At 49.6% G+C, this 14,849-nt stretch overlaps 1 protein-coding gene across 3 annotated transcripts in view; it reads left to right on the top strand.

Moving 5' to 3' along the window:
* Window positions 1-9,236, top strand: part of TLN1 (talin 1) — a 35,020-nt gene extending 25,784 nt beyond the window's left edge. The window contains exons 39-58 of one of the 3 annotated variants that reach the window (XM_031654845.1): window positions 48-149; window positions 233-403; window positions 488-637; window positions 748-849; window positions 929-1,048; window positions 1,781-1,927; window positions 2,099-2,265; window positions 2,422-2,605; window positions 2,696-2,821; window positions 2,920-3,036; window positions 6,195-6,380; window positions 6,489-6,596; window positions 6,898-6,900; window positions 7,103-7,208; window positions 7,408-7,532; window positions 7,639-7,764; window positions 7,893-7,955; window positions 8,068-8,250; window positions 8,401-8,529; window positions 8,657-9,236. In XM_031654845.1, coding sequence (XP_031510705.1) covers window positions 48-149; window positions 233-403; window positions 488-637; window positions 748-849; window positions 929-1,048; window positions 1,781-1,927; window positions 2,099-2,265; window positions 2,422-2,605; window positions 2,696-2,821; window positions 2,920-3,036; window positions 6,195-6,380; window positions 6,489-6,596; window positions 6,898-6,900; window positions 7,103-7,208; window positions 7,408-7,532; window positions 7,639-7,764; window positions 7,893-7,955; window positions 8,068-8,250; window positions 8,401-8,529; window positions 8,657-8,782 — 2,541 coding nt within the window. In that variant the 3' untranslated portion in view covers window positions 8,783-9,236. Of the gene's footprint in view, window positions 1-47; window positions 150-232; window positions 404-487; window positions 638-747; window positions 850-928; window positions 1,049-1,780; window positions 1,928-2,098; window positions 2,266-2,421; window positions 2,606-2,669; window positions 2,822-2,919; window positions 3,037-6,194; window positions 6,381-6,488; window positions 6,597-6,897; window positions 6,901-7,102; window positions 7,209-7,407; window positions 7,533-7,638; window positions 7,765-7,892; window positions 7,956-8,067; window positions 8,251-8,400; window positions 8,530-8,656 lie in introns of those variants that run through there. The other 2 variants (XM_003911524.5, XR_004178058.1) reach the window with 2 other exon arrangements.
* Window positions 9,237-14,849: the final 5,613 nt, after the last annotated feature.

The following is a 14,849-nucleotide window of genomic DNA, read 5'->3' as shown; positions in this document are numbered from 1 at the left end:
GTCCTATTGCAGGTCACGATCAGGGCTAAAGTCCACTTCCTCCCCAGGCCTTGCACACTCAGATGCTCACTGCAGTACAAGAGATCTCCCATCTCATTGAGCCACTGGCCAATGCTGCCCGGGCTGAAGCCTCCCAGCTGGGACACAAGGTACCTATGGAGACTCATGGGAAATCCCAGGGAGTAGGGTGAGAAAGAGGGGACCTGACCCCTAGTCCAACCCCTTGCCTCAGGTGTCCCAGATGGCCCAGTACTTTGAGCCACTCACCCTGGCTGCAGTGGGTGCTGCCTCCAAGACCCTGAGCCACCCGCAGCAGATGGCACTCCTGGACCAGACTAAAACATTGGCAGAATCTGCCCTGCAGTTGCTATACACTGCCAAGGAGGCTGGTGGTAACCCAAAGGTATTGAGGGTTGGGAGGGAGGAGCTGTTACTAGCAAGAGGCTGGAGAAACAGGAACAACAGAGCTCTTCTTCTCTCCCCACAGCAAGCAGCTCACACCCAGGAAGCCCTGGAGGAGGCTGTGCAGATGATGACAGAGGCCGTAGAGGACCTGACAACAACTCTCAACGAGGCAGCCAGTGCTGCTGGGGTCGTGGGTGGCATGGTGGACTCCATCACCCAGGCCATCAACCAGGTTAGAGTCTTGGGGTGCCTGTAGACACTGAGGCTACCCTGGGCCAGAGCCTCCAAGCACAGTGGCAGAGACCTTAACAGTCTTTCCCTGTCCCTGTCCTCCCCCTTCAGCTAGATGAAGGACCAATGGGTGAACCAGAAGGTTCCTTCGTGGATTACCAAACAACTATGGTGCGGACAGCCAAGGCCATTGCAGTGACCGTTCAGGAGATGGTGAGTTTGGGCGAGTGCCAGAGGACTGCCCTCGGAGAGCTGACTTTGGATATAACTTCACTCCTTCCATTATCACCAGGTTACCAAGTCAAACACCAGCCCAGAGGAGCTGGGCCCTCTTGCTAACCAGCTGACCAGTGACTATGGCCGTCTGGCCTCGGAGGCCAAGCCTGCAGCGGTGGCTGCTGAAAATGAAGAGGTAAACGTGGAGGCAGCTCTGCCCTGCCCCCTGCCCCTTGTTCCTGATGTGTCAGCGTCTAGGGCTGTCCCACCCCCACCCTCTCTGGTCTTTCATAGAAAGGGGAACAGCCTCAGGGCCACTCTGCTGAACACTAGTGAGGCTCTGGGTAGGGACAGAGGATCAAAGCCTTCTTCAGTCACGGGTACAAAGGAGACAGCTCAGAATCTGGAGCCTTCCTGGACCTGTCTCTTTGGCTTCTGCTGACCCTCATCTGGGCCTACGGCTGCTTCTTTGCTGTGCTGCCAGTCCATGTTCTTGTTCTTTCTTGCTGCAAGGCCATGAAGCTCTTCCTTACCTAAGCCTCTAGCTTTCCAAGAAACCAAGTAATTGGATCTTAGTAGGACACATGTAATCCCCATCCTCAAAACCGTCCATAACCCCATACAGGCCACATGGTAATCCATGGCCCTCTGATTCTAACACTCAAGCATAAAGTGCTCCTCCCCTCCTCCCCACTGTGCTTAACACAATCCTCACCACTTAGTGCCTGCATGCTACTATTTTCCATGTGTGGGAGGTTACCTCCTGCCTAAAGGACATGAAACCAGAAACGTCCTTGTGCTGGGAACTTTCTCTCTCTGCTGCTTTAATCTACGATGTATGTTTTTTCTATGTCCTTAGTGACTTTTCCAAGCACAGTGGTACCCTGAGTGCCCCTTGTAAAATCTCTCTCTTTCCCTCGGCTCACAGATAGGTTCCCATATCAAACACCGGGTACAGGAGCTGGGCCATGGCTGTGCCGCTCTGGTCACCAAGGCAGGCGCCCTGCAGTGCAGCCCCAGTGATGCCTACACCAAGAAGGAGCTCATAGAATGTGCCCGGAGAGTTTCTGAGAAGGTGACAATGCTCATCCCTGCAGATGGTGGGACTGCCTCCAAACTCTGTAGCCTTTGCCATCCTCCTCCAGCCCTCTCAGCCCTCTCCTCTTGTCACTTCTCCCAGGCATGGGCAACCTTTCCATTTCACATGGCACCTTCCACAGTCACCATGTGACTTTCCCTACCCCAGGTCTCTCACGTCCTAGCTGCGCTCCAGGCTGGGAATCGTGGCACCCAGGCCTGCATCACAGCGGCCAGCGCTGTGTCTGGTATCATTGCTGACCTCGACACCACCATCATGTTCGCCACTGCTGGCACGCTCAATCGCGAGGGTACTGAAACTTTCGCTGACCACCGGTAAGACAGGACCTGGGCCTAAGGGAGGCAGACAGGTCAGGGCATGGGGCTGGAAGAGGCAGGATAGCATTCGCTGGAATAGGGAAGCCTGGACCAGGCACCTTGGACAGGTTAGAGTGGGTAGGGGAGATCTGACTAAGCTGGGCCCTCCTTCAGGGAGGGCATCCTGAAGACTGCGAAGGTGCTGGTGGAGGACACCAAGGTCCTGGTGCAAAACGCAGCCGGGAGCCAGGAGAAGTTGGCGCAGGCTGCCCAGTCCTCCGTGGCGACCATCACCCGCCTCGCTGATGTGGTCAAGCTGGGTGCAGCCAGCCTGGGAGCTGAGGACCCTGAGACCCAGGTAGCAACCTGATGCCCCTAATTCCAGCTGGAACCACTTCCTGTCCCGCTTCTTCCTCCCATAGACCAGAGCCAACCCTCTCCCATACAGGTGGTACTAATCAACGCAGTGAAAGATGTAGCCAAGGCCCTGGGAGACCTCATCAGTGCAACGAAGGCTGCAGCTGGCAAAGTTGGAGATGACCCTGCTGTGTGGCAGCTAAAGAACTCTGCCAAGGTTGGAGAGAATGAGAGCAACATCAGGAGGGGCACTGGATTAATGTACTTCCCCCTGTTCCTTAAAATCATTCCTCTACACTCCTCTGATACCTCCAGGTGATGGTGACCAATGTGACATCATTGCTTAAGACAGTAAAAGCCGTGGAAGATGAGGCCACCAAAGGCACTCGGGCCCTGGAGGCAACCACCGAACACATACGGCAGGAACTGGCGGTGAGTGAGAGTCTGGGGCATCAGGGACTAGGGTCAGAGAGAGGGATCCTGAAAGCCTGTGAACCTGTGCCACACATATACTCACAGATGGAGTCACACACAGTCTTCTCTCTCATCTATCGCCAGACTTTTTTTTTTTTTTTTGAGAAGGGTCTCACTCTGTAGCCATCCTCCTCCAGCCTTCTCAGCCCTCTTCTCTTGTCACTTCTCCCAGGTGTGGGTAACCTTTCCATTTCACATGGCATCTTCCTCAATCACCATGTGACTTTCCCTACCCCAGGTCTCCCACGCCCTCCTTCTGGAGTGCAGTGGCGTGATCTCGGCTCACTGCAACCTCCACCTCCCAGGTTCAAGCAATTCTCATGCCTCAGCTTTCTGAGTCACTGGGACTACAGGTGCATACCATGCTGGCTAGTTTTTGTATTTTTAGTAGAGATGGGGTTTCACCATGTTGACCAGGCTGGTCTCAAACTCCTGGCCTCAAGTGATCCTCCCGCCTTGGCCTCCCAAAGTGCTGGGATTACACTCATGAGCCACTGTGCCAGTGAGCTACACTCATGTCTGTCCCCTACCCACTTGTTTATTCTTTAGCATTTGACAACTGTCTTTTCACCACCCTCCCTCTTTCTCCAGTCACTAGTGGCCTCTTAATTGCCACATTCAGTGGCCACTTCTTGGCCTTCATCCTCTTCAAACATTTCCAAAGCATCTGACTCTGTTAACAAGCCTCTCTTTGAAATTCTTTCTTCCGCCAGGCACGGTGGCTCATGTCTGTAATTCCCAGCACTTTGCGAGGTTGAGGCAGGTGCATTACAAGGTCAGGAGTTCGAGACCAGCCTGGCCAACATGGCGAAACCCCATCTCTACTAAAAATACAAAAATTAGCTGGGCATAGTGGTGTGCGCCTGTAGTCTCAGCTGCTTGGGAGGCTAAGGCAGGAGAATCGCTAGAACCCAGGAGGCAGAGGTGTCAGTGAGCCAAGATGGCGCCACTGCACTCCAGCCTGGGCGACAGAGCGAGACTCCATCTCAAAAAAAGAAAAAAAAAAAAATTCTTTTTTCCCTTGGCCTAGATACTGGCTTTTCTCTTGTTTCTCAAACATCATTGAATCACCTTTAACCTAGTAAATGTAGAGGTCTTCCCAGGGTTGTACAAATAGCCTTCTTTCTCTCTTGTCTTCTTTGGCAAGTTTAACCACTTTCATTATTATTCTGTAAGAAGCAGACATCCAGTGCTGAGTTGAGTTATTTTCAACTGCCTGTTTGACATCACCACCTAGATACAGTGTCTCTGAATCATGACATGGTCCTCCTAATGGTGGGAACACCCTTGCACTCATGAAGATTCTACCTCAGTCATCTTTGACTTCACCATCTTAGCCACTATATCCAGGCTATTGCCATGTTCTTTCATTCTTCCTCCCTGGTGCCCTGTCCGCACTCTGGTTCACACTTCCATACTCTACTGCACTTTGGCTGTGGCACCAGCTTTCTCCCTGGTCTCCCTGATTCCGGTCCCTGCCACTCTCCTCTCTCCCTAGTCATCTTTCTGATTTCTAAATTCATCTTTCTAAGGTTCTGTTTTCACCTTTACTTGAAGATGTCCAAGTTGGAACTCTTGACTCTTTGCCTCCCATACCTGGTCCTTTCCTGGTCTTCCACCATCTCAGTAAATGGCACCTTATAGTAACTCGGTTCCTAAAGCCAGAAACCCAGCTTCAATATATTAGACTTCTCTCTTTCTCTCATTCCCCACATCTAAGTTTTGTTAGTGCCCCTTCCAAATACAGCTCATTTTCTCTTTTTATCTGCCACCACTACCACACTGTCCAAACCATCATCAGTCCTTAATTGGATTTATACAGTAGTCTCTATCCAATCACCGTGCTTCAACACTTGCCCCCTTCTTTGTACACAGTAGCCAGAATTATGTTTTTAAAATATAAATTAGAGCTGGACATGGTGGCTGATGCCTGTAAAATCCCAGCGCTTTGGGAGACTGAGATGGTAGGATCACTTCAGTGAGTTCAAGACTAGTCTGTACAACATAGCAAGATACTGTCTCTACAAAAAAATTTAAAGATTAGCTAGGCAAGGTGGCCCACGACTGTCCCAGCTACTCATGAGTCTGGAGGCAGGAGGATCCCTCACGCCCAGGGGTTCAAGGCTACAGTGAACTATGATCACTCCAGGGCACTCCAGCCTGGGTGACAGAGCAAGACCCTGTCTTAAATATATATTAGATTATGTCACCTCACTACTTAAAACCTATCAGTGATGACCCTGCTTGCTTCTCCAATCTCATCCTACTCCCCTCCTTTTTGCGCCCCATCCCCCTGCCCTATCAGTTCTGAGAACATGCCAGGCTCTCACCTGTTGCAGGCTCTTCCACTCACTTTTCTCCAGCTTTTTAAACGCTGTGCTCCTTCCAGTTCCTCAGGCTTCAGCTTCAGTGTCACCTCCTCAGAGGGCCCTTCCTTGACCACCTATTTGAAATAGTTCTCATCACAGCACTCTTTTTAAATTCTCTCATAATCCAAATCACAGTCCTCAGTTTTACTGCTTGTTTACTTATTACCTGTGTCCAAAACCAGAATGTAAGCTCCGTGAGAACAAGGAGCATCCCTAGCCCCTTGCATAGAATCTGCCACCTAGCTGATCTTTAATAAATGTTTGTAGATTGAACCCATACATCAAAATATTTTATGACTTTCACATATTATGTAAAATTCCAGGTTCCTCAGTGTGATACTCAAGGCCCCAGTAACCTTTTCTTCACCATTCCTATATTCCAGAACATTCCTTGATACTTTCCCACTTGACATCTTGGTTGTTCATGCCCTACCATTTACCTAAAATGCCCTCCTATCATCTTTTATGTATATCTTTTACGGCCCAGCTCTGCCTCTCACCCCTTCAAGGGTTCTCTCTCTTTTGGGAATGAAAACCCAGCCAAAAGCCACTTTTGTAATTACTTTTGTGATTTCAAACAAACAAACAAACTCCCCAGTTGCTTCAGTCAGAAATGATAACCAGCTGCCTTCTGTTACATTGACTGTGATATGTGAATGTCTGCACCAAATCACATGCACACAGAGTTCTACACTGTCTCATAGTCTCAGCCACTGTAAAATCTTTCTTCTTGTTCTGCCCCCACAGGTTTTCTGTTCCCCAGAGCCACCTGCCAAGACCTCTACCCCAGAAGACTTCATCCGAATGACCAAGGGTATCACCATGGCAACAGCCAAGGCCGTTGCCGCTGGCAATTCCTGTCGCCAAGAAGATGTCATTGCCACAGCCAATCTGAGCCGCCGTGCTATTGCAGATATGCTTCGGGCTTGCAAGGTAGAAATCCTTGAGGCATTTCTGTGAGGCAGCTTTGGGGCAGAACATAGTGGGAAAGAAACTGTAGGGATCTGGGATCCTAAAACTAACATATTACTCTGGGGACAGGAAGCAGCTTACCACCCGGAAGTGGCCCCTGATGTGCGGCTTCGAGCCCTGCACTATGGCCGGGAGTGTGCCAATGGCTACCTGGAACTGCTGGACCATGTGCTGCTGGTAAGGGAGGGCGTAGCTTGTTCCTCATACCAGCCTCTCTGAATACACAGGCCTCTCTTCCTGCAGGCCTCACACCCTGCTCTCTGTTTTGCTCAGATCTCCTCCCTACCCCACCTTCTGTTTCCCAAATCTGTTCTCCTTTCCAAGTCTCCCTTTCTCCCAGGCCCTATCCTTCTTATCATCTTTGGTTCTCCCAGTCACCTCTTCCTCTTCCTCTTTTTTCTCCTCCCTTCCCACCTGATCACCCCCTTCTCTACCTTCGTCATCTCTTTCATCTCATCATTCTCCTTGCTCCTTGCAGCCGGTGAGTGACACAGCCCCACTGTCTCCATCATGTGTGAGGTGTGATGCATGATGTGTGCTTGGATAGGCAGCGTGGTGTTTGAGGGCTGTGGTATGGAGTGCTCTAGGGATAGGGGTGAGGGGGCCATGGTCTGCCCTATTTCATAGATCAGGGTAGACCCTAAGATGTGATGCTCTTTGTCCCCTGCCTGCTTCTTGCCCAGACCCTGCAGAAGCCAAGCCCAGAACTGAAGCAGCAGTTGACAGGACATTCAAAGCGTGTGGCTGGTTCCGTCACTGAGCTCATCCAGGCTGCTGAAGCCATGAAGGGTGAGGGGTGACCAGGGACAGGGATGGATGGAAAACCCTTATCATGGTGTGATCTCTGCTTCCTGGCTGGATAGCTCTGTGCTAGCCTCTGCCCATAGTCCCTACAGGTGCCAGGGCCTGATGATACTAACCATGCTCTCTGGTGCTTTTGACCTCTCCACTCTGCCTCAGCCTCTTTCCTCTTCCCTCATCCCACTAGGAACAGAATGGGTGGACCCAGAGGACCCCACAGTCATTGCTGAGAATGAGCTCCTGGGAGCTGCAGCCGCCATTGAGGCTGCAGCTAAAAAGCTAGAGCAGCTGAAGCCCCGGGCCAAACCCAAGGTCAGTCCTGCTCCCTTCCTCTTCCACCCTCACCATGGCAGAGTGTCCTCACCTTCCGCCCCATCTCTGACTTTACATCTCTCTCTGCAACCTTTGCTTATCGCAGGAGGCAGATGAGTCCTTGAACTTTGAGGAACAGATACTAGAAGCTGCCAAGTCCATTGCAGCAGCCACCAGTGCACTGGTAAAGGCTGCATCGGCTGCCCAGAGAGAACTAGTGGCCCAAGGGAAGGTGAGTGTTTAAATACCCACAAGAATGGGGACGGGTCGGCACTTTGATGTCCACACCCACATCCATAGCCAACGAGTCTTTGAAGTGAGGAAAATGGAGGTCTAAGCAGGCTCTTCTCCTTCCTGCAGGTGGGTGCCATTCCAGCCAATGCACTGGACGATGGACAGTGGTCTCAGGGCCTCATTTCTGCTGTAAGTGTGCAATACCCGCTAGGTCTCTTTCAGTTTGAGAGACTTGAAAAGGCTGGAGTGGGGATGGACCAGGGCAAGGGACATATTTTTAAGCAAACTCTCCCTGCTTTAGGCCCGGATGGTGGCTGCGGCCACCAACAATCTGTGTGAGGCAGCCAATGCAGCTGTGCAAGGCCACGCTAGCCAGGAGAAGCTCATCTCATCAGCCAAGCAGGTAGCTGCCTCCACAGCCCAGCTCCTTGTGGCCTGCAAGGTCAAGGCTGACCAGGACTCGGAGGCAATGAAACGACTTCAGGTGAGAACCCTGACCCATCCCATTGTCCCTTGGGCTATACTGCTTCAAACTGTCACTCCCGAGATGTATGTTTCTATGAGAGAATTGAGGGACTGTCTCAACTGGGACCCTACCTGAGTTCTCAACTTAGGCCACTTTCTCTCTGCCCAGGCTGCTGGCAACGCAGTGAAGCGAGCCTCAGATAACCTGGTGAAAGCAGCACAAAAGGCTGCAGCCTTCGAAGAGCAGGAGAATGAGACAGTGGTGGTGAAAGAGAAGATGGTCGGCGGCATTGCCCAGGTGAGCTTCACCCCAGACACTGAGGAATGCTGTCAGGAGGGCAGTCATGTTGTCTGTACTGGTCCCAACTTCCCTATGCCCCTGCTGTACATCCTCACTGAACTAAGTCCCTGATCTCCACCCTCAGATCATCGCAGCACAGGAAGAGATGCTTCGGAAGGAACGAGAGCTAGAAGAGGCGCGGAAGAAACTGGCCCAGATCCGGCAGCAGCAGTATAAGTTCCTGCCTTCAGAGCTTCGAGATGAGCACTAGAGAAGCCGCTTCTATTTAACGCAGACCCAGCCCAGAGACTCTGCCTGCCACTACCAAAGCCTTCTGGGCTGTCAGGGCCCAATCTGCCCAACCCCAGCAGTCCCCAAAGTGCCTGCCAAACCCCAGGGCCTGGCCCCGCCCAATCCCGCAGCACATCCCCTTTCCCCTCCCTAACCCCAAGTGCCTTCATGCCCTAGGGCCCCCCAAGTGCCTGCCCCTCCCCAGAGTATTAACGCTCCAAGAGTATTATTAACGCTGCTGTACCTTGATCTGAACCTGCCAGGGCCCCAGCCCACTCCACCCTGCCAGCAGCTTCCAGCCAGTCCCCACAGCCTCATCAGCTCTCTTCGTCGTTTTTTGATACTATCTTCCCCCACCCCCAGCTACCCATGGGGGCTGCAGAGTTGTAAGCCCCAAACAGGTCATGTTCCAATAAAAATGATTCTACCTACAACCTCTGCCTGGCTTCAAGGGAGACAGAAGATTTCTCCCAGGGCAGTAGGGGAGAGAGTGGGGTTGAGTTCTGTCACCCTCCTTGATCCGGCTTGAAATGGGAGAGAAGACTGGCAATCTGCCCCTGAGGGCGCTTCATCCTTGCACCCAGACCCCTAAAGTTACCCATTGGGGAAGCTGTGCCTGAGAAGTCATACTCCTGTTATCCTCACCTCACTGGCCAGCACCTAAGCCTCACAAAGTGTTGTTCTGCTGCTGCTGAGACAGCAGCTATTACAGCTCCTTGTGGCTACCAGGACATTCTGTTCTTCATGACTACTCAGGGTATGTCAGCAAATCCAGTCCTCGACCAAATTCAAATTTTCAAAAGAAGCTTTGCTAAAAATAATAAGCCTGTAAGTGTGTGAGCCTAAGAGAACTATGGCCACAAAATTGATTGAAGCCATTAGCAAACAAAAAAATCCCAACTTGAGGCTGCCTCGGGTAGGCACCACTCTTGATTGGGTTGGGGCACTCCTGCCTAGAGAATCACTAAAAGGGAAAAGCTTGACCCAGCTGTGAGAATTTATTGTTAGAGGGGCAGAGCTCCCCTAGTGGCCAGGCAGGTGCTAGCAGCCCTGTTCCAGCCGCCCTGCTAATCTGGTGGGTCAGTGGAAGGAGCCAGTCCGGAAGATGGATGCTGTGTGCTTCCATGTCCTCATCCACCCACTCTGCCCATAATGCATGGAGTCTCTGACAGTCATCTCAGGTTGGCCTCTATTTTCATGCATGATTCTTTAGTCAACACTACCGCCCAGTACATTATTTCCTCAAGTAGAACACAAACACCACCCATCTGCTACTAACACCTTCTACTCCCACCATATTAGGGAAAGCTTGAAGTAGATGGAATGTAGCTGGTACGGTGGCTCGAGCCTCTAATCCCAGCTACTTAAAAGGCTAAGGCAGGAGGACTGCTTGAGACCAGGAGTTCAAGGCTGCAGTGAGCTATGGTGGTGCCACTGTGCGCCGGCCTGGGTGACGGAGTGAGAGCCCTTCTCTAAGAAAGTAGATGAAACTCTAGGACAGCCCATTAGAGATGGTGCCAACTTCCTACCGTCACTCCTATCACCTGTGATTCATTCATTTAATATTTACTAAGCCATGCTTGTGCTAAGCACTGGAAAATTTAGATGTATTATCACTTCTCTGACGCAGAGGACTGGCAACTCCAGTACATACTGCAGGGGCTCCCTAATCCTAGATTCAATGTCATAGTCTGAGTTGAGGGCCTTGGAGATCAAATCCCTTCTGCAACCTCCCTGACAAGTGGTAGTCCAGACTCTGAACTCCAGCTATGAGCCCAGGACAACTGCTTACTCCTGTTACCATTTCCTTGTCATGTCCTCAGGAACTGGGACCAATCACGTACTTCTCACTAGTGATACCTTGGGAGCCATCTGGGGAGAGGCTTTAAAACCCATTAGACCAGCAACTCTTCAAATGTGGTCCTCAGACCCCTAGGGTTCCCTAAGACCTTTTCAGGGGTCCATAGGTCAAAATTATTTTCATAACAATACCAAGACATTATTTTCCTTAGCTGGGGATGGTGGCGCACACATGTAATCCCAGCTACCCGGGAGGCTGAAGCACCAGAATTGCTTGAACCTGGGACACAGAGTTGCAGTGAGCTGAGATCACGCCACTGCACTCCAGCCTGGGCAACAGAGCAAGACTCAAAAAAAATGTACTTGATGAAGTAAAAAAAATTTTTTTTTTTTTTTTTTTTTGAGACGGAGTCTTGGTCTGTAGCCCAGGCTGGAGTGTAGTGGCATGATCTCGGCTCACTGCAACCTCCACCTTCTGGGTCCCCGTTCAAGAAATTCTGCCTCAGCCTCCTGAGAAGCTGGGATTACAGGCACATGCCACCATGCCCAGCTAATTTTTGTATTTTTAGTAGAGACGGGGTTTCACCATGTTGGCCAGACTGGTCTTAAACTCCTGACCTCGTGATCTGCCTGCCTCAGCCTCCCAAAGTGCTGGGATAACAGGCGTGAGCCACCACGCCCAGCCTAAATGTATTAATTTAATTAAACCTTAATCCTGCAGGAAAAGTCTTTTCAACATTCTGTCTGATAAAGTGGGAAGTATGCATAAGGCATTTTGCATACCAAGGTATGATGGTTTTCAGGAGGAAATAACTTAGACCATTCTTTGAGTTCCGAGCTGAACTAGCTGCTTGTTTGTGGAATGCCACGTTTACTCAAAAGAATGACCGACAAACTGGTTATCAGACTTAGGTAGCTGGTAGAACTTTTATAAAAAGGAACAAAGTGAGTCTGTCACTTCAGGGAAAAATCTGACAGTGTTTGTTGCCAATGATACAGTTCAGGCTTTCAAGTGAAAAATAGAATTTTCGAATACTTGTATTTGCTACATGAGCTTCACAGCTTTCCAAAATTTAAAACTTAAAGACTTTACTGTTCTCCAGTATAATACTATGAAGAAAAACAAAGACTTTACTGTTGAAACCTATTGTGATTTTTTATTTTATTTTTATTTATTTATTTATTTATTTATTTAAGACAGAGTCTTACTCTGTTGCCCAGGCTGGAATGCAGTGGTGCAATCTCAGCTCACTGCAACCTCCACCTCCTGGGTTCAAGCAATTCTCCTGCCTCAGCCTCCTGAGTAGCTGGGACTACAGGCGCCCGCCACGACACCCAGCTAACTTTTTATATTTTTAGTAGAGACAGGGTTTTGCCATGTTGCCCAGGCTGGTCTCGAACTCCTGAGCTCAGGCAATCCACCCACCTCGGCCTCCTAAAGTGCTGGGATTAAAGGCATAAGCCACTGCGCCTGGCCTGAAACCTATTGTGATTTTTTAAATAATGAAACATTAATATTTGGAAGATTTGCATAGCTCAGTGAATCAATTATTTTTCATATGACCAATGCACGGTGTTACAAAATCATGCATGGGTAAAAGATCCAATCAAGGTGCAGTTCAGGAAAACGGATTTTTTTTTTTTTTTTTTTTTGAGACAGAGTCTTGCTCTGTCACCCAGGCTGGAGTGCTGTGGTGCAATCTCGGCTCACTGCAACCTTCACCTCGCAGGTTCAAGTGATTCCCCTGCCTCAGCCTCCCGAGTAGCTGGGATTACAGGCGTGTGCCACCACCACACCCGACTAATTTTTGTAGGTTTAGTAGAGACAGGGTTTCACCATGTTGGCCAGGGTGGTCTCAAACTCCTGACCTCAGGTGATCCACCCACCTTGGCCTCCCAAAGTGCTGGGATTACAGGCGTGAGCTGCCGCACTCGGCCAAAACAATGGATTTTAGTTTAACAGTACAAAAAGGTCATTGATACTGTTTCACGTTCTACATGGCAACTGCCCCTTAAGAAACTGCCAATTATCAGCCAGGCACAGTGGCTCAGGCCTGTAATTCCAGCACTTTGGGAGACTGAGGCAGGAGGGTAGCTTGAGCCTAGGAGTTTGAGACCAACCTAGGCAACATAGTGGGACACCATCTCTATTTAAAAAAATAAAATAAAATAAAAGGCCAGGCATGATGGTGCACATGTGTAGTCCCAGCTACTGGAGGAGACTGAGGCGGAGAGAACACTTGAGCCCAGAAGGTCAAGGCTGCAGTGAGCCAAGCCGTGATTGTGTCACTGCACTACAGCCTGGATGATAGAGCCAGACCTTGTCTCAAAAAAACCATAAATAGGCCAGGCCTGGCATGGTGGCTCACACCTGTAATCCCAGCACTTTGGGAGGCCAAGGCAGGCAGATTACTTGAGTTCAGGAGTTCGAGACCAGCCTAGCTAACACAGTGAAACCCCATCTCTACTAAAAATATAAAAAATTATCCGGGCATGGTGGCTGACGGCTGTAGTCCCAGTTACTCGGGAGGCTGAGGCAGGAGAATGGTGTGAACCTGGGAGGCGGAGGTTGCAGTGAGCCGAGATTGTGTCACTGCACTCCAGCCTGGGCGACAGAGCGAGACTCTGTCTCAAAAAAACAAAACAAACAAACAAAAAAATACAACAGTTAGCTGGGTGTGGTGGCTTATGCCTATAGTCCCAGCTACTCAGGAGGCTGAGGCAGGAGAATCACTTGAATCTCGGAGGCAGAGGTTGCAGTGAGCTGAGATCGCCCCGCTGCACTCCAGCCTGGGTGACAGCACAAGACTGTCTCAAAAAAATAAAAAACAAATAATAATAATCATAATAATAAATAGACCAGGCTTGGTGGTTCACGCCTGTAATCCTAGCACTTTGGGAGGCCAAGTCAGACGGATCACTTGAGGTCAGGAGTTCGAGACCAGCCTGGCCAACATGGTGAAAGCCCGTTTCTACTAAAAATACAAAAATTAGTTAGGCATGGTGGTGCATGCCTGTAGTCCCAGCTACTCAGGAGGCTGAGATAGGAGAATTGCTTGAACCTGGGAGGCGGAGGTTGCAGTGAGCCAAGATCGCACCACTGCACTCCAGCCTGGGCAACCAAGCGAGACTCTGTCTCAAAATAAATTAAATAAATACATAAATAAATAAATCTTTCCAATTGCTTACCTGTTGTGAAACCGGATTTTCTTCATATGTCTCAGTAACCAACATAAAGCAACAGATCAAATATGAAGGAGATATTGAGAATCCAGCTGTTCCCTTGGAAGCCGGAGAGTAAAGAGATTTGTAAAAATGTAAAATAATTTCCATACTCTCATTAATTCGGAGAATGAGAATATAGTTATCTTTCATTTAGAACATTATGTTAACATGGTTAATGTGTAATGAGTTTATTTTTGTTATTTTTAACGAATTGATACATATTTAAAAGTTTTCTCAAGTTTCATTTTAATATGGCAACTATTGGTAGATATAACCCACTTCAACAAAAAAGCTGTTTGGGGGTCTTCAATAATTTTTAAGAGTGTGAAGGGTTCTAAGACCAAAAGACCCACACCATATTAGTGTATTTGAAAAGTACCCAGAACCTGGTACATAAAAAACTCATCTGGCAAATGTTCATGAAGTGCCAACTCTATGCCTGGTGCTGTGCTAGGCCTTGGGGATTCAGAATTGAGAACAATCGTTTCTGTTGAGGACTCACAGACCGGCGGAGGCGCCAAACCGGTATAAGAACAGTTATACCATGGGCCTAGGATGAGGGTGAGAGCCCGCACCAAGTACACGCACCTATTAGGTGAGGCGGTGAGAAGAGTAGTGGCCAGGGAAGGCTTCCCAGAAAAGCTGACATTTGATCTGAGTCTTAAAGGCCACTAGGAATCAGCCAAGGGGAAGGGCATTTTAGGGAGAGGGAACAGAATGCATAAACTGTGGAAGCTTTAAGAAAAGTATAGCTATTTCCAGCTCCTGCACGTAGCTCATTACGAATGCAGCATGAGGTACAAGTCTGAATACTAGGGGTGAGGTTGGGCATGGAAGGAGATAAGGCCGGAGAGGCAGGCAAGAGCCAAAACAGCAGGGCTTCTATACCATATTAAGAAATGTGGATTTTTTTTTTCTCCTCAAAACAGGCAGGGTGCCCGCACGCCTGTAATCCCAGCTACTCAGGAGGCCGAGTCGGGAGGACCACTTGAGCCCATAAATTCAAGACCAGCCTGGGCAAT

This window comes from Papio anubis, chromosome 13 (assembly GCF_008728515.1).
Source record: "Papio anubis isolate 15944 chromosome 13, Panubis1.0, whole genome shotgun sequence".
Taxonomy (NCBI): domain Eukaryota; kingdom Metazoa; phylum Chordata; class Mammalia; order Primates; family Cercopithecidae; genus Papio; species Papio anubis.
This window is presented reverse-complemented; position numbering and strand designations above follow the sequence as displayed.